This window comes from Syzygium oleosum, unplaced genomic scaffold (genome assembly GCF_021117445.2).
Source record: "Syzygium oleosum isolate NSW1041296 unplaced genomic scaffold, Sole_v2.1 Sole_v2.20, whole genome shotgun sequence".
Classification (NCBI taxonomy): Eukaryota; Viridiplantae; Streptophyta; class Magnoliopsida; order Myrtales; family Myrtaceae; genus Syzygium; species Syzygium oleosum.
Window position 1 is genome coordinate 2,804,128 of NW_026607504.1, and position 25,242 is coordinate 2,829,369.

The 25,242-nt window shown below is 39.2% G+C and overlaps 1 protein-coding gene across 1 annotated transcript; it reads right to left on the minus strand.

Moving 5' to 3' along the window:
- Positions 1 to 283: 283 nt before the first annotated feature.
- Positions 284 to 12,061, minus strand: LOC115691074 (beta-galactosidase 17). Its single transcript, XM_030617639.2, has 19 exons — positions 11,741 to 12,061; positions 10,954 to 11,058; positions 10,292 to 10,487; positions 8,554 to 8,642; positions 6,785 to 6,865; positions 6,077 to 6,171; positions 5,768 to 5,838; positions 5,447 to 5,537; positions 5,233 to 5,350; positions 5,055 to 5,150; positions 4,922 to 4,970; positions 4,369 to 4,556; positions 4,197 to 4,268; positions 3,683 to 3,826; positions 2,855 to 2,905; positions 1,857 to 2,022; positions 1,539 to 1,684; positions 1,370 to 1,435; positions 284 to 987 (listed from the first exon to the last, which is right to left on the minus strand). Exons 1-19 carry the CDS (start codon positions 11,954 to 11,956, stop codon positions 883 to 885), a joined length of 2,145 nt encoding a protein of 714 aa, XP_030473499.1. The 5' UTR covers positions 11,957 to 12,061; the 3' UTR covers positions 284 to 882.
- Between the last annotated feature and the right edge of the window lie 13,181 nt (positions 12,062 to 25,242).

Here is a 25,242-nt window from a genome sequence, read left to right on the forward strand (position 1 = left end):
CAGTTTTTATTTTTCGCGGTAAAAATCGGTTCCAGCTCTGCAAGAAGAGATCAGTTGATGTTCTCTTTATATCTCATTTCGACGGTCCTGCTGCGTGTTTAAAAATCTGAAGCTCTTAATCAAGTCGTTCAAGCCTGTGCCACAGTCACCATCCCGGCTATATATATCTGCGAACAGGGAGGATAATATTCACTAGACCGTGCCAAAATACCATTTCTAAGTCCAAGATCAACTTTTCTCCAACTCCGCTAGCTGTGTTGAGCATGCATAAATACGACAGAAATGACCTAAAAGAAGAGCAAATGGTCTGCATGAATTGAGCCAAAAGCAAACTTGAGTACATTTTATTAGGTGATTCCCCAACCTCAAGACTGTAATAAAAGTTGGGCACTATACATTCAGATGGTTTACAGCCCATAAAAGCAAGCAATTGCTCTTTGTTTAAGCGAATATCGAGTTCTGAGTAACTGGGATGGCAAAGTCTCCAACCTCTGATTCTGCTTAAGGAAACTGTTGAATGTGTTGACGAATTACATTAAGAAGCAGATAGAGCAGTTGATGCGAACCTTGCAGATGCAACCTGTTAGAGCAATCGAACTTCTCTGATTTCCGTCTAAGTTACAAGTCAATTAGCTGCAGCTACTTCTCCTGCCTTTGGAAAGTGCTTCCTCTCTGATCCAAGTCCAATCCAAGTCCTCTCCATCATAAAAATCACTTGCAGGGTTTATGCGGTGAACAGACTTCAGTGGTGAATTGGTAATGGTTGACAATAGGAGCATTTTACCAATTTTGGCACATTGTGATAAATTTGACTATGAAGCTCTAAGCTTCTGATATTCCCATGTCTCGAGAAAGGTCAACTGCAGCCAATGCAGTGACAGATCAAAGCTTATGCACACTCGATTTGGATTTACCACAAGAGAAATCCGGCTCATCAACCGAGTGCAAGACAAGATCAGGCTTTGGGGATTCTAACTCGAGAACAACCTGCCCAGAGGTAGCAAAATAGTTCTTCACATGAGAGAGAGAGAGGGGGAGAGAGAGAGAGAGAGAGAGAGAGAGAGAGCATTAACTGCTAACAATAATAATAGCATTCAACAGAAAAGATTTGACTTTTGTGAACTCCAAGCTTGTATGGATCATAGGCCTAAAGCGGACAATTTTCTTCATCTCTTTCAAATTTAATGCATGTTCACTTTTCAAAATCTTCATCAAAGCTTCAAGTGGAGTGATTAAAAAAGGAACACAAAAAGGATCTATGGAAGTTCAGTTGATAGGGTTTTCCATAAGAGAAGTATCTTGTCATGTGTGTTTCAGCAGTAATGACTTTGTACTACCCAAGGTGCCATAATTGAGAAGGACGTCATACCAGTGAATTTACCCCAACTCGAAGGACAGGTGCAGGAACATAAAGGTTACATTGCGGACCAAAAGACTGCAGGAAGAATCCATGCAAATATCAGTACTATAGGAGAGAGGGATGAACATGTTTGGCGAGGTTCAATCGAACTGAGAACAAAAATAAAAGATCTCTTTACCGGCCAAAATCTCCCTATATTGAAGTCGTTAACATATGCAACTCCTTTACCCCATCCTCGGAAAGAAATGAATGTGTCTTTAATTTGGGCAACTTTATCAACATGGAAACTGCCAGCATAAAAAGCAGGTTCTCTTGTTGCGCCATCTGCAGAAAAGAAACAGAACCGAAGAAGTTCGTTTATATTAGATCAGTAGAATGATGTACAATGTAGGGAAACATGGTCTTAAAAGTTAAAACCACAAAAAACAGGTGCAAAATAACCATGAAATTGATAGAACAGGCATGACATTGCTTTGAAGATTTTACGAGAAGATACCAGATTTATTGATACTTTTGTTGGAGAGAACTCTCATGACTCCCGAATGTCCAACCTGAACAATAGGATTGATTTTTGGTGCCTCATTCAGGTTGTGCAAAGGAATCGAGAACATTTTCCACCCAAGCAGAACTCTTCCATTTAGGTAAACAGAAGAGAGAATACCCTGTCAAGGTAAAGATGGACAGAGAGAGATGAACCTTTCATAAAAGCATAGAGGAAAGGACAAGTCTTCCATGTGTGAATGAAGTAACACATTCTAATGAAATCAAGTACTTTTCATCAAAAGCAAAGCGTGCAGTTAGCTGTCACGAGGAAGCTTTGATGAGGATCTCAGGAGATAATCACGCCAGCCTTATGGCAAATGTTAGAACATAATTATCATCCTTGTTAAGAATCTTACAACCAGACACCAGAAAAGAGATCAGGAAGGTAAAATCGAGGGGCTGTCCGAGTTTGATGAGGTTCCGCAAAAGTGTAGATTTTGAGAAAATATTTATTAAAGCATCTCGAACAATTATTGCAATTGTTGGCACACTCCACAGATGACCTTTATAGAAGGGAGAGAAAAATGCATGATTTAAGGAAATGGAGGAAGTTTGCTGAAATTGCAAAGCCTGCAAAGAAGGTTGTTCCTATCTCAAAACGTTAAGCAATAGTTAGCATTAGCAAACTGACTGAGAATCTACAAGAGTGTTTCAGCACATTGAACAATGTTCCTCCTATTACCAAGTCGGATATTCAATTTGAGTATTATAGCTCTCCAAAGTTTCATATATAATGTATGGGATAATTGCAAAGATTGAATTAACAACTTCAGCAACAATTTTATCACTTTGAAGTTTCAAGTATCCTCAAGGTAAATATTTATATCTTGACTAATTCTAGATTTACACTTGGGCATTAAAATACACCGACTTTGTTTCAAATCATGTTCAACTATGCCAAAAAACGGGAAACATAACAAACATCATCTCAATTATCATAAATATATTTACCTTCATGTCAAACGTGTAGGATCCATAATTTACTCGACCCATGTTCTCAACCTATAAGAAGAACAACCGCATTAGTTTGGAATGGAGGGGAACAAGAATATTTCCAATCCATTGCACCTATTATGGCAGAACTCATTGAAAGTGAAACAAAAGAAATACTTGAGAACTTCATGTCACCATGTTCTTGTTTCAATAAGTTAGGTTACCATGTTCATTGAAACCACCAATCTCAACTACCACTTCTGAACAAGGGGATGCCCAGCAGATGTTAAGTGCATGGATGAGGTTGAAACTTCAAAGTGAAGCAAGTACAATAAAAAACAAATGTTACGTGCAGCTAAAATGGCATCTCTGAACCACTAACTGACGTTGTTTTGAATACATGTATGAGGTAATCTGCCTAAAACAAGCATATTTCCATGTGTATAGAATGTTGGATGACCTTTTTCTTAAAGGGTCAAGCTATGGTAAATTTTGTGTACATTTTTAAATGCATTTCAAGCATTTAACCTCAGATTAATTCTATCTCTACAGTCAATTCAAACAAAGTAATGAGAGAATAAACCACAATGGACTTGGACTAACCAGAAACCAGTGCAGTGACATGTAAAATTTCAAGTACGCTGCCAACTACTGCAAAAGATTTTTGCACTCAAAGCTTAACGATGACTTTGAAATGCAAAGCGGATAACTTACAGCCGCTGCAAAAATCTTGCCTCACAGAAGACAGAGCATTATTCAACAAAAATAGATTGTATTTGCTTGAGGAATTTGATGAGCTATCACAGCAATTATGGCACACCAAAGAGAAGAGCTAGGATCACATACCAAGACATATAAGGAGGTTCTTGATGCACATTTGGTAACTGGAAGACGAAGTGGTTTATTTGACCATCTTTCAATAGCACCAGCATATAATGGTCTGTCCTCTCGCGAAGCGCATGACACAAACACCTGACCTCTATCATGCACCTGCAATTTTCAGAACTCACGTATCTTGTTTTATCTCAAAGAATCTATTTCACTCGGCACAATATTTATTTAGATTCTTAAACCCCATGATTAAGGGAAGCATACAAAATTGGAACGGGGCGACATTGCAATATTGCATATTGAAGCCGGGGTAGTGAGAGAAGATCAGATATTGTCAACGGACATCTATCAAACATCTTCTCTTCTATCAGTAAACCATTAGATATAAACATAAGATGAAGAGAAGGGCCAATCACATTTACAGAAGCCCATAGCCCAAAAAGATAGATTTTCTACAGTGTCTAATAATGCATTTGATCCAATGAAATAGTTTCCCCCATGCTTTCAAACGTATAATGTGAAAGGTTACCTTGGGTATGGTAAGCATACTCCCATTGTCCGTCGCAGGAAATTCAGATGCATATAATAAGAATCCAAACATCTGCACAGAAAAGGCATATTAGCTACTTTCATTATTATTAAGCAAACTTTTGTATGTCAACTACTCAAATAACCTCCAAGTATATGCAATGTATACGAACCTGGCCAACTAACTCCATTGACAAGGGGTTTTCAGATTCGACAACATCATGAGGACGTAGAACATTTAGTAAATCAAAAAGAAAAGAGGTTCTTTGTAGCTGAATCCTTCCATACCCTGTCTTTGCATTGTTGTAAGGTACTGAAGGAAGAGGCGCTGTAGAATACTGCTCAACAACCTTCCTAATAGCTGAAACAAAATCCAGAATGAAATTTTGCACATGATGTTTTACAATCACAAGTACAGAACCACACTTTTTTTAAACATTTTAGAAGCAAAAAGTACCTTTTCTTTTGCTTTCCAGCCAAAATTTATCGTCATTATTATTTTAAAAAATTATGAACATTAGTATTGCAAATTCCCACGACGACTGCTGCTTTTTAGCATCATGACTTCAAATTAGCAGGATAAAACCACATGAGCAGCATCTCAAAATTCAAAACTTCTACAGTCATTTTTGGAGCATGGAAAAACATTGACTCATATACAGGAAGCAGTTCCTAGGGTAATATGATAAGGAAAAGCTTCAAGAGAGATAGCCCTAAGTGTGTTACCTTTATATTTTGGATTGTCCACATCACCAGATTCTTTAATAGGTGCATCCTGGAAGAAGAAAATCACTTTTACGCTTACAACAGGAACCAAAGGCGATGAAAAAAAAAAAGAAAAAGATCAATTGTTCCTCACATAGTCATAAGAAGTAAGGTCGGGCTTATACTCGGACTCGCTCCCGCCAGTATTTGCTCCATTGTAGAACCCAAAATTTGTTCCACCATGTGCCATCTAGAAGCTCAAAGAGATAAAATGAAGCAAGTCATTTGCGATCTTCAAAAATGAAGGAAGACAAAAAAGAATATTGGCATACATAGAGCACAGCAGACCCATTTCTCGATAAAATCTTTTTCAGTGCAGCCGCAGTAAATTCAGCATCTGTCTGAGCAATATTCTCACCCCAGTGTGTGAGCCAACCAGTGTAAAACTCCCTGAAACAACAAATTTTAACTGCTGAATTTGTGATCCAGAACTATTGCTTAGCCTAAATGAAAATTAATTGTACTTAGATATGATTAGAGACCCACGCAGCAAGTGGAGGTGATTTTCCTGGGGCATTGAACTGCTTCTGCAATTCGAATATAGGCCAAGGCTCGGCACCAGTTTCAAAATCCACAGCTAATATCAGAAAATTGAGGTGAGAAGATTGTATGGTACTTAAGATTTAAAAGGTTGCTCGAAAAGATATGTGGAATGGAAGCTGAATAGTAGCTTAAATGCTAGGGAGCATCGATAGGAACAGCTATTGATAAACATATCCTAGAGGCAATGAACATGAGGAAACTTTACAAAACTGACAAGTCCAATGCCTCTCTAAATCCACAAAACACACATGAACAATGAGTTACCTGAGAAAACATCTTCTCCTCCAACTGTACCTTTCTGAAGAGCCTCCTTAGAACCTCCGTCTGTAGTGTACCTGCAGCATGAGAATATGAACTCCAGAAGATCGGAGAATAAAACTATGTCACACCTAGTATCATTCTTAAGTACTCCCTGTTCCATGAACGTAAGACACGAGTATTAGGCGATATAAGAAAAACTAGACTCCTTAACAGATACATCCGCAATTCCTATCACTTTGCCAAAATAATGAGGTCGTGCATACATCTAATTCTTAAGGTGAAATTGTATATTCCAAATATAGAACTTCTTACAGGATTACTTCATCGCCTAGGTATCCTCGAGCCAATTTCACAAGGTGATGAAGATAAGCTTTATCCTCTCCATATGAGCCATATTCATTTTCAATCTGTCAAAACAATCATTTACTACCAAGTCAATACCCCACCTAAAAGAACAGGAGTGATTACTCTTCAGACCAGATATTCTTGACAACAAATGCGACACAAATTTCTCTCATGAACCACGTAATGCTCCAAAGTATCAAAAGTAAAATGGAAAATTGGGGAAATATCTTGCTTGCAAGATCCAGCACAATATTCTTATTCAAATAAACTGAACAGTGAAAACTTATAGTACAGCCTTTCAAGTTCAAAGAAATTTTGAAATGCATCAGAACTGCTGCAGGCCTTTGCATGTGCACTTACAGTCATGTAGACAGGCATATGCAAGGAAAAAAAGAAGTGAGTTTAGAGATCTTAATGAATCTACTGATGGCGGAAGGACAATGTGACCTTAAGACAGTAATATGAGTAACTGTTTAAACAAAAAGAAAAAAATTCTCCTCAGTTAAAAGTAAAGAATAAAACCCCTTCTACTTCTTTTCAGATTAAGCAAATGCCCCAAATTCTAAGCAAAGAAGCAATGCTAGTCTCTCCAATATTGAAAATCTCCTATTTCCTAAGAAGAAACATAACATAGTAGTTTGCAGAAATAAACAAGAACAATATTTGATGTTATACCTGAACCATTATTATAGGGCCACCATTTGCATAAAGAAGAGAAGAAACCTTTGGAAGTAGAATGCTCCACCACCTTTCAACCTGTGAGAGTTCAAAATTTGCCAACAATCACTTGAGCATCGGTATGCTGTTAAACATGTGGTTTGCAGGGTATTTTGACTGAGATATGGTACAACATTCAAGAAAACCAATGACAATATGCTTACACCAAAAAATCTTTACCGTTCCAGAGTTTATATGGCCAACCAAACAAATAATGAATATCACCTTCTAATTTCTAAGTTATTTCTTCACTGCAAGTAGGACCCAGGAAACTATTAGAACTTCAATTCATTAAATTCCACATGCCCACCCTGTTCTAACTCCCTCCAATACTACTGAATGAAATGATTCTTTTCCAGGAGAGACCCACACGTACCGCCGCCAAGTCTACATTCTAATGGGTAACCACGTTATTATATCTGTCGATTACGTCATTCAGTAGCTCTCCACTCTTTGCTTTTTTTCTTCTAAATAACACAGGATGTCCAAATCTCTCAACGCGACTAACCCTTATGGATGCACGCAAACCGCCATATCCACGTTCATTAAGATAAGACCATTCAAAGGGCGGCAGCGTGACCCCTAAGTTTCTCCAAGTGGAAACATTGTGATTTGAAAACGAAACGAAATCTATCACATCCAAACCAATCAATGAACCGCTCAGCCAACCCCTGGGTCAGCAGCTCTCCTCTCAGCTCATCCAAAATGACCATTGTTGGAGAATCATTGTCATGGCTAAAGTAATCCACTTATAGGTTGCTAGGCAGCACTTATTACCCGTTTCGGCCTATTCCAGCACAGGTACAAAGTTTCGCCTCATAGACATGAAATGCAATCAAATTCCAACAAATATTCCAGTCTGAAAGTGATGCAGCATCAGCTGAAGTTTTACTTGATTTTTATGAGGCTTCCATCTGATTACTATTCTTCAATTGACATTCTTATTGCATGCAGCACCATCCCATACGTATAATAGTAGTGATTTATGACCTGGGAGGCTTGGACTTGGTCTTGGTCCTTATATTTTGTGGCTACAAATGCTTCCAAATTCATGCAGTGTGCAAGAGGGTCCAGCCAACTTGCTTTTTGACGCCTCTCTAATCCATTTCACTACAGTTTGAGAATTACTCCCAAACTCTGAATTTTTTAGTATAACTAAAAAAAATACTAAATGATGTTCCATCCAAAGAAACCAATGGGAACATCCCAAAACATGAATCATCAGCACAGATTAATAGCTCCTTTTGAGAGAGCCTTTATTTACATAGGCTGACCACTAACAGTCTGCAAAGGGTAAGACAAATTTTCCGTATTTAAAGCGAGCACTTGTATAGATGAGAAAAATTCAGGACTTCTCTGGACTAAGATGGTTAAAAGCACTGATAGATAACATCAAAATACGGGGACAAAAAATTTCTAAAGAGAAAAAAAATATGAGAGCATTAACATACATTGAGAGGTAAGCAAAGCAATCCACCTTTCTTATATCTACAAAAGTGGAAGTTAAGCTAGCCACCTTTCTTACATCTCTGAACATGACAAAACAGGAAAGTTGAATGCAGAGATATATCTATCGGCCAAATGGAGCCTGAAAATGACCATAATCTCTTTAGGAATCCAAAACACATCAAAGAGCTTTTCTAGAACTATTATTCAATCCCACAATGTTCCAGTATCATGAAGCACCACAATTCTTGATTATCGACGAATAGAGTAGGGACACATACCAACTTGACAAATGCAGGATCAGATGATCTTAACGTAAGTGCTGGTTTTATGGCAAGTAGCCAGTAAGGGAAGCCCCCAAAATCCCACTCTGCATCAATATGTACCCATCAGGATTATTTCACCAAATAAATGGGGAAACAAGGAAAATTGGAATGTCACCATATCGCAGATATTGCTAATTAATGCGCCTAAGGAAACACTAGCGTCCCTATTGCAAAGATATAGAACATGAACAGCAAGCAGTATCAAGAAATCATATTTATTTCTAAGAATTGAATTTCTCCGCTCCAATGGGAAGTCCAAAATGTATTTTTTTGAATGAATGTAATCATATCCTATTTCCCATAAAAAGAGAATAATAGTTGTTTGTTCTTGCATAAAAAGAAACTTTAAACTTGACAACATATCTGAAGATGAGCCATATATTAAAATACAAAGGACAGGATTTAGCAATCTCCATTACAAATTTATCATGCAAAGATGCTTTGGTAAGGAAGTCAAAACAAGAGCATTTGGAGTCCAGAGTATGTCCTTATTGGTAATCACTATTTTCTAACTACATGCACATAAAAATTAAATGAATGTGTCAGAAACCAACTTTGCTCTGTTGAGCCAACTATGCTCCCTAGAATTGACTCTCCACAAAGAATAGGAGATTAAAGCACAAGTGCTACCTAAATTGTGTCAAGCTAACAGGATGAATGAAGTCATGGTCTTAAAGCATTTCCAACACTTAAAAAGTGAAATTGCACAAAATTACCTGTTAGCCAACGAGGCATGCTTGATTAAGTCCTAAAAGTCAAGTATTACTTCTTTGAGAGTATGAGAACAGCAACTAAGAGTATTGCTCTAATTAAGTGGAAAGACATGAGAGACAAACTATTCAATGACTGGAGACAACATAGAAATAAAGGAATAGCACGGACCCAAAAGAATAACTAGATCTGCTATCTGCATAAATGTCCTATCAAAGAGAAAAGAAAAATAGAAGTGAAGAGGATAAAACAAACACGACATGGAAATGAGGCTGATGTTATTTATACAATGGGTAGTGCACTCACAGACTCAATGCAAATGATGTTTAATCCTTAAGAGTCCTAAATAGGGGAACAGATTCAGTAGATAAATTATTCGAGGAAATATGCACCACATATTATTTGGCTGCAACAAAATAGAAACAGATGCAAGTCAGTCCTACGTGGAGGCATCATCTCATCGGTAAAAGGAAACAACTGAGAATTCTCCAGTCATGACAGTCCCAAACGATGTATTTTGAAAATCAAATGAACAATGAAGGTCTTCACGTTCACCACGAATTAGAGATGTCACATTTTACATCTCACTAGACTTAGAACAGACAAAATCCTATCATGTCCAAATAAAATGTCTAAGGTTAGCCATTCAAACTCTTCACAGCTCCACCGAAAGAAGAAGAGGAAATAAGACTAAGACAAAGTGTCCTACTTCCACGATTTTTTTTGCCAAAATGCTACCACCACCTAATTGTGCAGGAAATCAAATAGGTGTGACTGACGATTACTCTTGTAATGGAAGAGACACCAATCACCAAGGTCCAAAATAAAATGACACTTATGGGTTAAATATGCTGAAAGCATGTCAAGGCTTAATAAGGCCATGTCAATCCAATGTCCACTCCAAAGTCAAGATAAGGGCAGCAAACACTTCAATGTGGATTAACAAGTTTTAAAGCACCTATAAGAAGTGTCTGGCCCTTACCTGCACATATATAAGGGCCCACTCGAAGCATAACCAGGAGATCAAGCTTCTTGCACAAGTTGAGAAAAGATATTATATCTGCAATTCCCTCAAAGACTGTCTCGCCTGGTTTAGGTTCATGCAGATTCCAAGGAACATATGTCTGGATGGTGTTCAAACCCAGGGCTTTTGCTCTCAACAATCTGTCTTCCCAATACTGCATGCACCATAAATGCCCAAGTGTAATCAATTTTATTAGACGAAAATGGGCAATGTTGCTTCAAGCAAAGAATCCTTCTAGTCAGCATCAAAAGAAGATGCTGAATGTTATAAATTAAATAAGTATGAAGTCCTTCTGTGAGGGGCTCCCTGAACTTGTCAGGTCATGGATCTCTAGATTCTATTGCCTCCAGATGAAGCAGAAAGTCAACTTCTAAAATAATCTCGAGTTCAAACTTCACCTTCTAGCCTAAATTAGATGCATTACCACATCCAGTAATACTGCTTCAGATATGACCAATATAACACTGTTGCTCTTCTTAAAAAAGTGCATCTCCACATAGAAAGAAGCACTGCTTGTTAGTAGCATTTGGGAAAAAGCATATATAACAGTTGTCGCGAAAGACCATTGCAATGTAATCACATGAGTAAGAAGAACAACTAGCAGAAAGAAGAAAAAATACCTCCGGAAGCACCCGGAAATAGTGAACATCACCACCAATTATCTGAAAGGGATAGCCATCTTTCCAGAACTTGTCACCGGCGATCTCGAATTTCCCACCATCGGACTGATTAAAGCAAATTGCAATCAGGCTCGGGTGCAGAAGTAACACGACTGAACTTCAACAGCGCAGCTATAGAGATTTACGATCGAAGGTAACTAGTCTCGACAAAATCGAGATGCACACTACGAAGGAGCAGAATAAAACCCAAAAATTAAACCACAATCACATCGAAAAATCGCTTTTTTCAATCGGCGAATATAATCTAGAAAGTGGACACACAGAAGGAGGAACTCACAGCTTACGGCAGCTCCGATAAGTGAAAGTCCTCTTGAACGAAGCTAACACTCGAAAGGAGCTCAAACCAACAATGCATGCTAGCATTTACGAAATCGAATGAACAGCTATATTACGGTCCGATGACAAGTAAATCACTACAGCCGACATAGTGATCAGCAGCATTTAAAGTCAGTATTGCCTTCAATTACACAAACAAAGCCAGCAGAACCGACACTTAAATCATTCCAGAACGGTCGATCCAACGCCCAACGTTGAACACGCGACGCCAACAACGTCTACAATTCAAGTCAGCTCAGACCGATCAAAATCCGTCGACGGCGGCTCGCACCGATCGAATCCATTGGCGGCAAGCTTCGACCGGATCGCACCCGACGACCGAGCCGCGATCGCGTTCGGAAGGTAGGGAAAAGCAAGCTGCGCGATTTCTGGAAGCGGCGGAGAATCGTACCTTGTTGGGGAGGGGAGGGCGGCGGGGCGAGGAGAGGGAAGGGAGAGGGGCGAAGGCGGGGATGAAGGCTCCGACGGCGGCGAGGGAGAGGAGAGCGAAGAAGAGGGTGGCGCGGAGGCTTCGCTTCCTCGCCATGGCGGCGGCTCTGGAGGCCGGCTCTGCACTGTGGAGACTCTGGAGAGGAAGAGCGTTGCTGGCGGCAGCGCGAGCTGTCATGCTCGCGGTGGTTCCGACATATTTTGTTGTCCGACCGTAATTTTAGCAAGACCCGAAGTCAAGTCGTTCAACCAATTTTGATCCACATTTCAGAACATTCCTTATATTGCCTTTCATATTTAACCCAATTTTAAAAACACTCGTATCTAAACTGAAGAGCCCATAATAAACAAGGTGAGACCGTGGGAGGAAGAGCGAAAAATACTCATATTATTTTAGATTTTATTATTTTAAATTTATTTATGATCTATTTACCGAATAAAATTAATTCATATAAACAATTATGGCCCATCAAATTTTAACTGGTATGGCTGCGATAGTTGGTTATTGTGTTTCCTCCTTCGAACGATGCCATTACTTTCGGCCCAATTGCACCGTTAAAGCCCGAGAATTTGGTCCGCTATATTCAATGTTGTAGATGAACAGCAAACATTTATTTTATTCATTTATTTACCTATCGACAACATTACTTTGATTTGAAATGTAATAATTGAACGCATATTAATATTACCAGTAAACAAAAAGTGAGAAAATGTTAGGTGTAATTGTCGTGCCACGTCATATTTACAATTGCCCATTTAGAGCACGACGCGTGTCACTTCAAGTTCGCCTGTTGGAAATTTTAAAATTTCCTCTCTCATTACTTACCCCCACTCACTTTTTCCTCATCTTCTCCGTTGCTTTGGCGGCCTTGGCTTCCACGAGCTTGAGGTTAAGCGACACCATGGCGACAAGATGTCAAAGCTAGGTGGCCACGACTGTAAGCTCGAGGTCTCCATCTAGCGGCCATGGACAGGAGTTCAAAGCTCGGGCCACCATGTCCAGAAGCACGAAGTTCAAGTGGCCATTGCCACGAGCTTGAGACCGAGCTCGAAACTCAAGCGGCCAAGGTTACCCTAAGCTCCGGGTTTGAGGTTGAGCTCCATGGCCAAAGCGGCCAAGAGCCATGGGCTCGAGCTCGAGCCATGGCACATGCAAGAGGAAAGAAGAATAGCAAGTGCTAAAGAGAGAGAGAGAGAAACTCAAGCAGCCAAGGCTACCCCAAGCTCCGGGTTTTAGGTCGAGCTCCATGGCCAAAGCGGCCAGGAGCCTTGGGCTCGAGCTCGATGACGCAAGAGGAAAGAAGAGACACAAGTGCTAAAGAGATATAGAAAAGATAGACGAAATCTTAAAATTTCTAATAGATGGACCTGAAGTAACGTGTCTTGCTCTGAATTGACGTAAAACGGCGGTTGCACTTAATATTTTCTCAACAAAAGTTACCAAAAGCATATGATTCATTGCTTTCCTATATTAAAAGTAACTGAACATATTGAAAGCTACTTCGACGTGTAAGAGAATTTTACTTTCACTGTTATGAAAGTAGGTCCCTCCTGTAACATTTTGCAACTTTTCTAGACTTTTTGGTAATTTCATGACTTAAAAGTAACGTACATCTTTTCGAATTTAGTTAGTAACCTACGAATATCTTAAGTGCATCTGAATCTGAAAAGCAATATTTCCACATGAGTTTCTCTTTTCAGTTACTAGTGATAATTTCGACAAACAGTCAATAAACTTTTCTGGCCCAAACAGCGTCCTAGGCGCAAGGGGATCAGAGCAAGAGGGAAGCTCTAGACGCTCATATTAGTTGATAGTTAGTGTAAGTTTCCTTATCATTCAGTAATTTATCAACACAATATAATTTCCATAGAATTAGTTTCCAGGAACTTTGATTGCAAAGTTATCATTTCGTTAACAATCTTAGTCGAAAACCTGCACAGCAGGCTGCCGGTTGGATTCCACTCGCTTGATCTAACAGTACTCATTGTTTCCTTAAGAATGAACAAATATAGAAGGTTCATGCGAAGTCTTTAATGATCAAAAAAGCCTGAAGTTCACTTTTACTCGGAAAAAAACTGAACATGAGGCAGAGGAGATGGATAAAGCTTTTGAAAGATTATGATTTGTTTATTAATTATCATCTAGGCAAGGAAAAACATAGTAGTAGATGCCTTGAGTCATAAATCTTTTGGAAACATGACAACTTAACTCACTACTCAAACATCTATTCTTGAGGGTATGAGAAAGTTGGACCCGAAGGCATTGGTTCGTCAGCTTGGAGCTCGATTAGCTAATCCGGAGATTAGCTAATCTCCAATTACAATCAAATCGAATCAAGTCTAAATAGGATGAAGATTCTCGGTTGAGGAAAATCAAAGAAGAAGTAGAAGCTGAGGGATAAGTATATTTCAGTATCCACGTGGATGGGTCCTTGAGGTTTCGTAGTATGCTAATTAGGGCTATCAAATGAGTAGGTCGGGTCGGGCTTGGGTTGAATTGAGAATAATCTGACCCAAATTAACCCATTTATATGTAATACAAATTTAGCGACTCATACCAAATCCATATCCAACTCACTCGTTCCATTTTCTAAAATATTTTTATATTTAATTCAACCAATGAAAATCCGTATCCACCTAGTTAACCCACTTTTTTTGGTCGATAGTTAACCCATTTAAACTCGTCATTGTATATGTTATTTGGATAAAATCGTTATTTCAACTATAAGATGCTAAAGAATTGGCTTTCAACATTGCATTGAGATTTAAATTTTTGTATTGATTCACAATGAACAAAAAGAGAAAGTTAGTGCTTGGTAGTGAATTTATAAAATTATAGCAACCAATAATGTGGATGAATTGAAATTTTAATTAAATGGAATGTAAGATATTGAAGAGGATGATTTATGCCAACCATGGATTGCAATGACAATGTCTAAAATTGAAATATTACATAAAATAAACAATACCAAATGCAACCAAGAAAAGATATGTTTCAAAAACTGATGGATGAAATCGAGAAGATTAATATAAAAATATAAAAATAATGGGGAAAAAAAACATCCATATATTTTTGGGTTTTGCCATTTTAAATTCATTTATAATCCATTTACTTAACATAGCTAATCCATATAATGACTAAACCCATCAAATATGGGTTAACAAATGGGACAGGTTTACTCCTAATGTGTTCATAAGTTTTCATATTTGAAAAAGGAGACATTGCATGAAGCCCATAGCATGAAATTCTCAATTCCTTTGGAGGTGTCCTAAAATGTAAAGGGATTCAAGAGAATACTTCCCGCGGATTAGTTTGAAGAATGATTATTGATGGTTATCACTTGTCGCCACTTTTTATCTAATTCAAAAGATGTTTATCAGATTAAAATATATAGCATCTTGTATAGTCATCACAACTTGAAGTTTCACCAGCCACCGATTATTCTTTCGACATTGGTCTTGTTTCAATTACATACATAGCCTAAAAATATCACATCTCCACTTGTAGATTTGGGTACAATTTTCATATTCTTACTAACACATCGAGTAGAGATCATTGAAAACATTATTTCAAAATTAACATTTCTAACACCAGAGAATAATTAACTTTCATACATCCAAGACATTTTTTCACAATATCACTATATTAAAATAATGACTTTGCCCTTCCAATCGTAACACTAAGGGTGCGTTTGGTTCCACGTTCCCAAAGGGCTTTCGAGCCTTAGGGAAATGCTGAGGCATTTGGCAAGCATTTCCAATGAACTTTCGGCCGAAAGCCAACATTGAGAATGCTCAAAGCCCAAGGTTAGTCCATACCAGCTTTGAGCTTTAGCATTTGCCTAATGTTGAAATCAATTTTTTTTCTTCCCAAATCACCCTCACTAATTCTACCAATTTTGAGCTTTCAACATTTGCCTAATGCTGAAATCAATTTTTTTCTTCTCAAACTACCCTCACTAATTCTTTAATATTTCAATTTTGCCCCTCATGATTGTTCATCTTCTTTGGGCTGACGGCGACCGGCGAGGGCAACCGACTAGAGCCGCCCGAGGCAAGATCGGGATGGCGAAGTTCCGGCGACGGTCGCCTGAGGTTCGGCAACGGGCCGCCAACGATCGTAGCCCCTCGCCGGCTCCGGTGAAGGGTGATTTTTTTTTAATAAAAAAAAATCCCAAAGCCTTTTGCAAAATAAGATTTGCCAAACACTACTTAGGTCAAAGTAGTTTCACAAAGGATTTTTTACCAAACGCAATTTGCATTTTCCCAAGGGGCTTTAAGTTAAAGGTATTTGCATTCCCTTGAAGCTCCTTAGGAATGCTGAACCAAACGCACCCTAAGATAAAGATCCACTTCTTCAAATTATGAAAGAATAAAAAGTGATGTATAAAGCATATTTATTGCATAAAGATGGATTGGGAATTTACCACCATTTTATCTTTCTAAAATGGCAAAGTATCTTATAAATATAGCTTGAGCTGATTATCCATGAATGGTTTGCAAAATGTTTTATGAAAAGAATTATTAAATGTTACCGATTTATGAACTTGGTTCATGAAACGTACACAGTTTGATGATTTGAGTTGTGAAAAGCTATATGTTTTGATTAGTGAACCTAACTCCGCAAGTTGGATTAACTTCATTTCGTAGCTCCCAATAAGGATTTGAACCCTTTATTTATTTAATCAGAGGAAATTTCGCAATTGAGCTGTAAATTCAAATCTATTTAGGTTTTAGTTTGCTGGGTTTATTCTAGAGCTTATTAAGCTATGAAATTACGTGGTAATAATAGTCTAGGGTATTATGAAGTTGTGCGATTCTAAAGAAGTCGATTTAGAGTTATGATTCGATCAAAATGAATATTTTAAGTTTCACGGGCTCTGTTAGACCCAGTTACGAATTACTTTTTTTAGCAATGGTTTTCGCTCACCCATGAGCATCTTTTGGGTCAGCTTTTGATAGTAAGCTCACTTGAATCAGAGTTCAATAGAGAGAAATATGACGTGAACAAATTTGGCATGCAAGCAACCCAGTATAGCGGACAGCAATGAATGTTCTGCTATGGGCAAGTTTTCGTTTCGTGTTCAATTGTTAAGATTTCGAGTTTGTTGGTTCGAGAAACTTTGGTCGTTTGGTTTTGTAACCTTAGGTGAGTGGTGCTTATCTCTTATTTGATTTTATAAACTCGTGTCTTGAATTCAATAGTAATTAGATATGTTGTGAGTTATGACCATTGCATCACGTCATTTGATTGTTTTTTTTTTTTTGAAATGAAAGAACAAAAAGTGACGTCCAAAGCATTTCTGTTGCATAAAATGGATCATACATTTACTACCCCTTTGTCTATTTGAAATGGTAAAGCATCATTTTAATATAGCTTGATCTGGTCACCTGTGAATGATTTGCAAAATATTTTATGAAAATAATTACTAAAAATAACTGATTCAAGAATTTAATTTATGAAATATACCCACTTTGATGAATTGAATTGTGGAAAGCTATATGATTTGGTTGGTGAACCTATGATTTGAGATGGATTTTTAATTTGATTTATGGGTTATTAGAGGAAGAGTTATTGACTTGACGCTCATTGTCACTATGTTGTGAACCCATTGAGGGGTTTTGGATATGTATATTATCCTCAAGATATCCTTTTGGACCAAGCCACCAGCTCTTATTGGTGGAGACCAAGCGAAGGGGTGAATTTTAGTCGCCTTTGTCACGGTACGTTAAGCATGAGCACAGTTGGACATTGAGCATTAGATTGCTCGATCAAATGGACAATTGAGGTTTGATTTGATAGTATTGATTAAATGAATATTTATGATACGTATAAAGCTCTATTGAAATGAAATAACCCATCTTTTACTTGGGACGAATATTATATCTTGAGTTTGGATTATTGAGTTTCCAGTATTGCTTTATAAATATTCATAGTGGGTGCTTGATCTGCTAAGAAAGGATATGTATTACTCACTGAACTATGGTTGCTAAGTAGGATGAGAGCGTTTGTGTTTTTGGCAAGAAAGTTTGATAGTGAGATTTTTTGGTACAAGCTTAAATAGTTGTATATATCTTAGATAATATTACTTGGGTTTAGTTGAGTTGAAGATGTATACATTCTTACCCACCCATGGGTAGCTCAGTTGGTTAGGGCGTACTTGGGATTGTGTGGTTAGGCGCACTAGTCCCAGGTTCGATTCCCCAGCTGAGTACTTGTGATTTAAGTGGGGGGCCATGGCGGTGGGTTGCTATGCTAGTCTCCCCCGAGGAATAGTCGAGGTGCGCGCAAGCTGGCCCGGACCCCTCGGTTACCAAAAAAAAAAAAGATGTATGCATTCTTTTTTATGAATTTCAAAACTTCGATTTTATAGCCGACTCACTGTTTCATCACATATATAAATTGATATATATTGATGATAGGTTTCTAGTGGATTGTGTTTGAGATTGCGTTCTTCGAGTAAGGAGATAGCCGTGTCATTTCCCTTATTCATGTAGGAGTTGGGGCATGACAACGCTGTCAAGTATGAATATCCGTGAATGAGCCCACTTGATTATCGGATTTGCCTCTCCTTAGACGGCCTCGAACTGAGAAAGTCAACCTCTTTGTTCTTTTTTTTTTTTTCAAGACCAATGCCATGACTATCCATTTATTTTTAACAATTTGATAATCCATTTATGTGTTCATGAGTCTACTAGCACTAGGAGGGAATTGAACGTCCGCATCGTCTTCACCTTCATCCTAACCTCAAGATATATCTGTTCGAAGAGATTTTAGCGAAACACCGGAGATTCCGATTATAGATAGATGAACAATAACCATGCATAATCAAAATCGAATGCGGAAACGTGAAAAATTCTGTACTAACCTTCAGCCATTAATGAAGTCAAAAACTAGATTCTCGGAGACTTGAACGATCGATGAATGGATATTTCTAGCCAATTGCCACTACAAAAAAACATGAATTTTGCGACGGGGAATTTTTCGTCGCTAATTTGCGACAAACTTTGCGACGGATTTATAAATCCGTGGCAAATTAGCGACGGAAAATATTTCCGTCGCAATTTTCCGTCGCTAATTTGCAACGAAAATTTTCCGTCGCAAATTTGCGACGGATTTATTTTCCGTCGCTAATTTATGCAACGAAATTTATCATTTTGCGACGAAAGTAGCGACGGATTTTTTTACCGTCGCTAATTTGCGACGGATAAAAAATTTGTCGCTAATTTGCGACGGATTTTGCGACGAAAACGGATTCGTCGCTAATTTGTAATTTATGACGGAAAATAACTTTTGTCATATCCACCCGACCCGTCAATTTCTCTCTCTCTCTCTCTCTCTCTCTCTCTCTCTCTCTCTCTCTCTCTCTCTCTCTGTACTGATTCCTCACATCCCCCGCTTTTCTCCCCCATTCTCCCTCTTTCGTTTCTCTCAATAATCCGTGCGCGCAAAAATCAATCTCGGTAAAGCTTTTCTACTAGCAAGTATCGTAGCTAATTTCGTGACTAATTGGCGACGAATACGGTTCGTCGCAAAACTATTCATCGCTGGATTCGAAATTTTTTTTTTTATTGGCTATCTTTTTGTTTTTTTTTTGTAACTTCTTGGCCGGTCGCCGGTCCGGCGACCGGCCACCGGCGAGACCTCGCCGACCATGGGGGGAGGCCGAACGGCCTTGCCAGCCATGGGCCGAGACCGCTCGGCCTCCCCCCATGGCCGGCGAGGCCACTCGGCCTCCCTCCATGGCGGTCGACCTCGCCATAGCCTAGATATGGGCGACGGAGAGGTCGACCGGCGGCCATGGCGAGGCCGCTAGGCCTTCCCCAGATCTGGGCAAGGCCGAGCGGCCTCGCCCCATGGCCAGCGAGGTCGACCGGCGGCCTCGCCCAAGTGTGGCGGTCGACCTCGCCCTGGGCGACGGCGAGGTCGATCATCGGCCACGGCGAGGCCGAGCGGCCTCGGCCGGGCAACGGCGAGGTCGACCGGCGGCCTCGCCCCATGGCCGGCGAGGCCGCGCGGCCTCCCCGGATCCGGGCGAGGCCGAGGGCCTCGCCCCATGGCCGGCGAGGCCGCTCGGCCTCCCCATGGCCGTCGACGTCGCCGTCGCCCAGATCTAGACGACGGCGAGGTCGACCGGCGGCCATGGCGAGGCCGCTCGGCCTCGCCGGCGTCAGCCGGTTGCCGGTCGCAAGATTGGCAACCGGAGAAAAATATAAGGAGAAAAAAAAATTAAAAAAATTCGGAAAAAATAAAAAATTATTAAAAAATGAATGTTAAGTGATTTTTCTTTTATTTAGGTACGTGTCCAATTGAAGGTCTCGCAATCCAAGTGAACGTTGCAATTCTCATCAAATTGACCACTTTCTGCTACCAAGATTTCAGTCAAATATTTGGGTAATTCTTCTTTACATGGTAATTTTTTTTAATTTTTTCAATTTCAAAGTAATTGTTGCGTAAAAAACAAAATTTTAATTTTCATAATTTTATGGTTTTAATTAAGAATAGTAGATATGATATTTTAAATATTTTACGAGATTTTTTTATTTTAATACAAACACAATACAAAGAGACAGGGCTTGGATATATAATAAGAACTTACCTGGACGTCGATGATTGACCGATGAGTTTTGTACTGGGTTGGAACAATTTTTAGACTTTGCTAGTAGTAAATATGAGTTCATGGATGGAAATAAGTTAAGGTGTCCGTGTAAAAAGTGCAGTAATGGTAAATTTAATGTGTGTGATTAAGTTAGAGAACATCTTTGTAGATTTGGATTTACTCCGAATTATTATAATTGGACTTGCCATGGTGAACCATTTATATCTGATGAAGGATATCGAAAAAGTGACCAATTTTTAGTTAGGGAAGAATATAGCTATTATGACCAATTGAACCCATACGAGAGGATGGTGATTGATGACAGCCGGTCAGAATTTTATTTCAGAATCGAACCATGCAAGTACTAGTTTTACTCCTACACTTGAACAAGTGGGTACTAGTCATGCATCACAATTAGAAGAGATAGGAGTAACGGGTTTTGATGAGAATGTGTGTAATAAAACTTTTTCATCTAATCAGTTCTGGGAAGTGTTGAAAGCAGCAGATGAACCTTTATGGGCAGGTTGTGACAACCACACTAAGTTATCAGTGACAGCAAGACTGTTAAATATCAAGGCAGAGCATAATGTGTCGCAAGATTGCTTCAACTCTTTTGTTGAAGTAATGCGGGAAATAATGCCTCGTGATAACATCATGCCAAGTGATTTTTACGATATGAAAAAGCTAGTGGATAACTTAGGTCTTCCGATTGTAAGGATTGATGTATGTAGTAGGGGTTGTATGTTATATTGGAGAGATGATGAAAATACAGAATCTTGCAAATTCTGTAGCCAACCTAGGTACAAGATTAACAGGAGGCAGGGTCGTAATCAGAAGCGTAGACCATGCAAGCAAATGTTTTATCTGCCCTTAATCCCCAGATTGCAAAGGCTTTATGCGTCTCAAGCCACTGCTGAACACATGACTTGGCATGCAAATCATGAAACAGAAGAGAGTCTAATGTGTCATCCTTCAAATGCAGAGGCATGGAAACATTTTGATAGAACATACCCTGAGTTTGCGATAGAGCCTCGAAACATTAGGTTAGGTCTCTGTGCTGATGGATTTGCCCCATTTGGGAAATCAGGAAAAAGTTATTCATGTTGGCCAGTTATCTTAACGCCGTACAATCTTCCACCTGGTATGTGCATGAAGACACCTTATATGTTTTTTACATTGATCGTGACTAGCCTGCAAAATTCGAAAAAGTTAATAGATGTTTATATGCAACCATTGATTGAAGAGTTACAACGGTTATGGGAGGAATGTGTCCTTACATATGATGTTTCTACCGATCAAATATTTGTAATGAAGGCTACTCTTCTTTGGACGATAAATGACTTTCCAGCTTACGGAATATTATCTGGATGGAGTACAGCTGGGATATTATGATGTCCGATTTGTTTGGAGAGATCAAAGTCATTTAGATTAAAACATGGAAAGAAGCCCAACTATTTTGACTGTCACAGACAATTTTTACCGATAAATCATACATTCAGAAGGAATAAAAAAGAGTTCATCAAGAATAGGAGTGAAAGAACACCTCCACCATTGAGGTTGACCGGCGATCAAATTTGGGAGCAGGTGCAGGACTTTCCAACTGTTGTTCAGAACCCTCACGGTACGACTTTTGCGTATGAAAGTACACATAAGTGGATAAAACGTAGTATATTTTGGGATCTACCATATTGGAAGGCCCATCTTATTCATCATAATCTTGACGTCATGCACATAGAAAAGAATGTTTTCGACAATGTCATAAATACTGTGATGGATGTCACCGGAAAAATAAAAGACAACTTGAACGCAAGAAAAGATATGAGAGATATTTGTGATCGGCCAACACTAGATGTGGATGCAAGCAGCAGGGGACCAAAATCAAAAGCAATTTATACATTGGATAAGGAGCAGAGGCGAGTTGTTTGTCAATGGTTGAAATCTGTGCGGTTTTCTGATGGATATGCTTTGAACCTCGAGAGATGTGTTGATTTGAATTAATGCAAGTTGACAGGTTTGAAGAGTCGTGATTGTCACATATTGATGGAAAGACTAATTCCAATAGCTTTCAAGGAAGTTCTACCGAACTTTGTATGGGGCGCCATTACAGAGTTAAGCAATTTCCTGCATGATATTTGCTCGACAGTGTTAAAAGCATCACACATGGAGAAACTGGAGAGAGATATTCCAATTATTCTTTGCAACTTAGAAAGGATATTTCCTCAATCGTTTTTTTATTCGATGGAGCATCTCTTAGTTCACTTGCCTTATGAGGCCAAAGTTGCAGGTCCCGTCCAATTTCGATAGATGTATCCATTTGAGAGGTAATTCTTTTTTTAAAATAAAGTTCAAATTACTTTATTATATATTATGTTCCGATAAGCTTCTTTCTATTGCAACTAGATTCTTATATCATTTGAAGAAAAAAGTGAAGAATAAGGCATGTGTTGAAACTTCAATTTATAATGCATATATTGTGGAAGAAGTGACAACATTTGCATCATACTATTTTGAACCGCACGTGCAATGCAAGAGGCGAAGAGCAAGCAGAAATGATGAGGGCCCAATTGATCCCAATTGCAAAGCATTCTCTATTTTCAATTATCTGGGTCGACCAAGCGGCGCATGTCAGTTTCGTTACTTAAGAGGCGAAGAATTGCATGCAGCCCATACATATATTTTACTGAACTGCCCAGAAGTCGAGCCATATTTCGAGTAAGTGTAAATTTGCAAATATATGTATTGTGTGTCAAATATTTGCTAATATATAAATGGTATTTATTACTAGGATTTTCCAAACTTCAATGTATAGACTACCACCAAATGAGTTTAACCGTTTGTGCGATGAACAATTTGCAGCATGGTTCAAAACATATGTAAGTTGCCTATGGACCAAAACCAAGTTATTAAAATTTTATACATCATTTATTAAAATATATATTATTGACTTTGCGTGTGTAACCTTAGGTTCACAGTAATCATGATGAACTTGGAGAGCAAGGATTGCTATATCATCTGTCATGGGGTCCACAGTTAAGAGTACGAAGTTGGCCAGCATATTTCATAAATGGATATAATTTTCACACTCAAGAATATGGAATGGGAAAAGCCACAATGAATAGTGATATGTCTGTTCGGTTAGCCAATGATGGCAGTTCAAAAGATGATTTTTATGGCTTGTTGGATGAAATCATAGAGATAGAGTACCCTGGACCTTTAATGATGCGGGTTGTGTTATTTAAGTGCAAGTGGTTCGACCCCGTCAAAGGAATGAAGGTGCATACGAAGTTTAATTTGGTTGAAATAAATCACAAGAAAATGTATATGAAATACGAACCATTTGTCTTGGCACAACAAGCAATTCAAGTATGTTATGCATCATATCCTAGTTTGAAATGTGACAAAGCTGATTGGTGGGCTGTATGTAAAATCAAAGCACAGAGAAAAATCGAGGAACACTGGAAGGATAGAGCCTATCAACAAGAGGAAGTTTGTAACACGGTTGAAACTGAGGAATATAACATTCCAACTTTACGAGATCCATGTGGAGCAATGATAGATGTGGATCCAACTGAAATTTGTGAATAAAATGTACAAGATGATTCAGAATCTGATTTTGAGACAGATAATGAAGATGATGCTCATGAAGAAGATGAAGATGAAGATGAAGATCAAGACGAGGACGAAGATGCAGATCAAGACGAAGATTAAAATTTTTGTGACAAAACACTAATGATGTGTAATTATTATTGCGACAAGTGTTATTTTGGTTGTCATAATTATTATTATTGTTCTTGTTATTATTGTTATTGTTATTATCATTATTGTTATTGTTATTATTGTTGTTGTCGATTACTCTTATTAATGTAATTGATCCTCGGAAAACTCACAGCAATTTTCCGAATCCGTCGTAAATTTGCGACGGATTCGAAAATGTCCTTTATTTTTGGAATCCGAAATAAATCTGTCAGAAATTTGCGACGGAAAAATATTGTCCTTCGCAAATTTGGGACGGAAAAAAAAATTCCATCCCAAATTTACGACGGAAAAAAAAATCCGTCGCAAATTTGCGACGAAAAAAAAAAACCATCACAAATTTGTGACGGATAAAAATTCCGTCGCAAAATTTGGGACGGAAAAAAAATTACGTCCAAAATTAAATTTTTGATGGAAAAAAAAATCCGTCGCAAATTTGCCACGGACAAATAGTGTCCGTCGCAAATTTGGGACAGAAAAAAAATTAAGTCCCAAATTTGCGACGGAAAAATATTGTCCGTCGCAAAATTTGGGCAGAAAAAAAATTATATCCGAAATTTGCGACGGAAAAATATTGTCCATCGCAAATTTGCGACGGATTTTTTTTCCGTCGCAACCACATTCGCGCACGTTTCAAATTTTTGCGCCCGTCTCTCTCTCTCTCTCCCCCTGCCCGCGCACATGCCCCCCGGTCACGTCCCTTCTTTTTTTTGTCAGACATTTCCCTTCTTCTTTTTCTGTTTCTTTTCCTCTTTCTCCTCTTCTTCTTCTTCTTCTTCTTCTTCTTCCCGTTGTCGTCGCCGAGTACCCTGCACCTGACCGCCAGCCCGTCGTCGCCGTCGTCGCCGTCGTCGCACCCGCCAGCTCGTAGCCGCCATCGCCGTCGCCGCCGTCACCGTCGTCGCCTGCCCGCGCGTGTGCTCGCCCCTCGCTTGGCCAAGCTCGCCGCCGCCCGGCTCGCCCGCACGCCTCGCGGCCCCCGCCGGCCACTTGACGCCGTCGCCGTCGTCGCCTTGCCCGCACGTGTGCTCGCCGCTCACCCGGCCGAGCTCGCCGCAGCCACGCTCGCGGGCGCGCCTCGCCGCCCGCCCGCCTCGCAGGCCCCAAGAAC

Excerpts from the sequence above, each read along its gene's own strand:
- LOC115691074 (XM_030617639.2), bottom strand. The coding sequence starts at position 11,956 with ATGACAGCTCGCGCTGCCGCCAGCAACGCTCTTCCTCTCCAGAGTCTC. Across the intron at positions 6,172-6,784 it reads GCCCTATAATAATGGTTCAG|ATTGAAAATGAATATGGCTC; the intron begins GTATAACATCAA and ends TTGTTTTGACAG. Across the intron at positions 5,351-5,446 it reads AAATCACCTCCACTTGCTGC|GGAGTTTTACACTGGTTGGC; the intron begins GTGGGTCTCTAA and ends TTGTTGTTTCAG.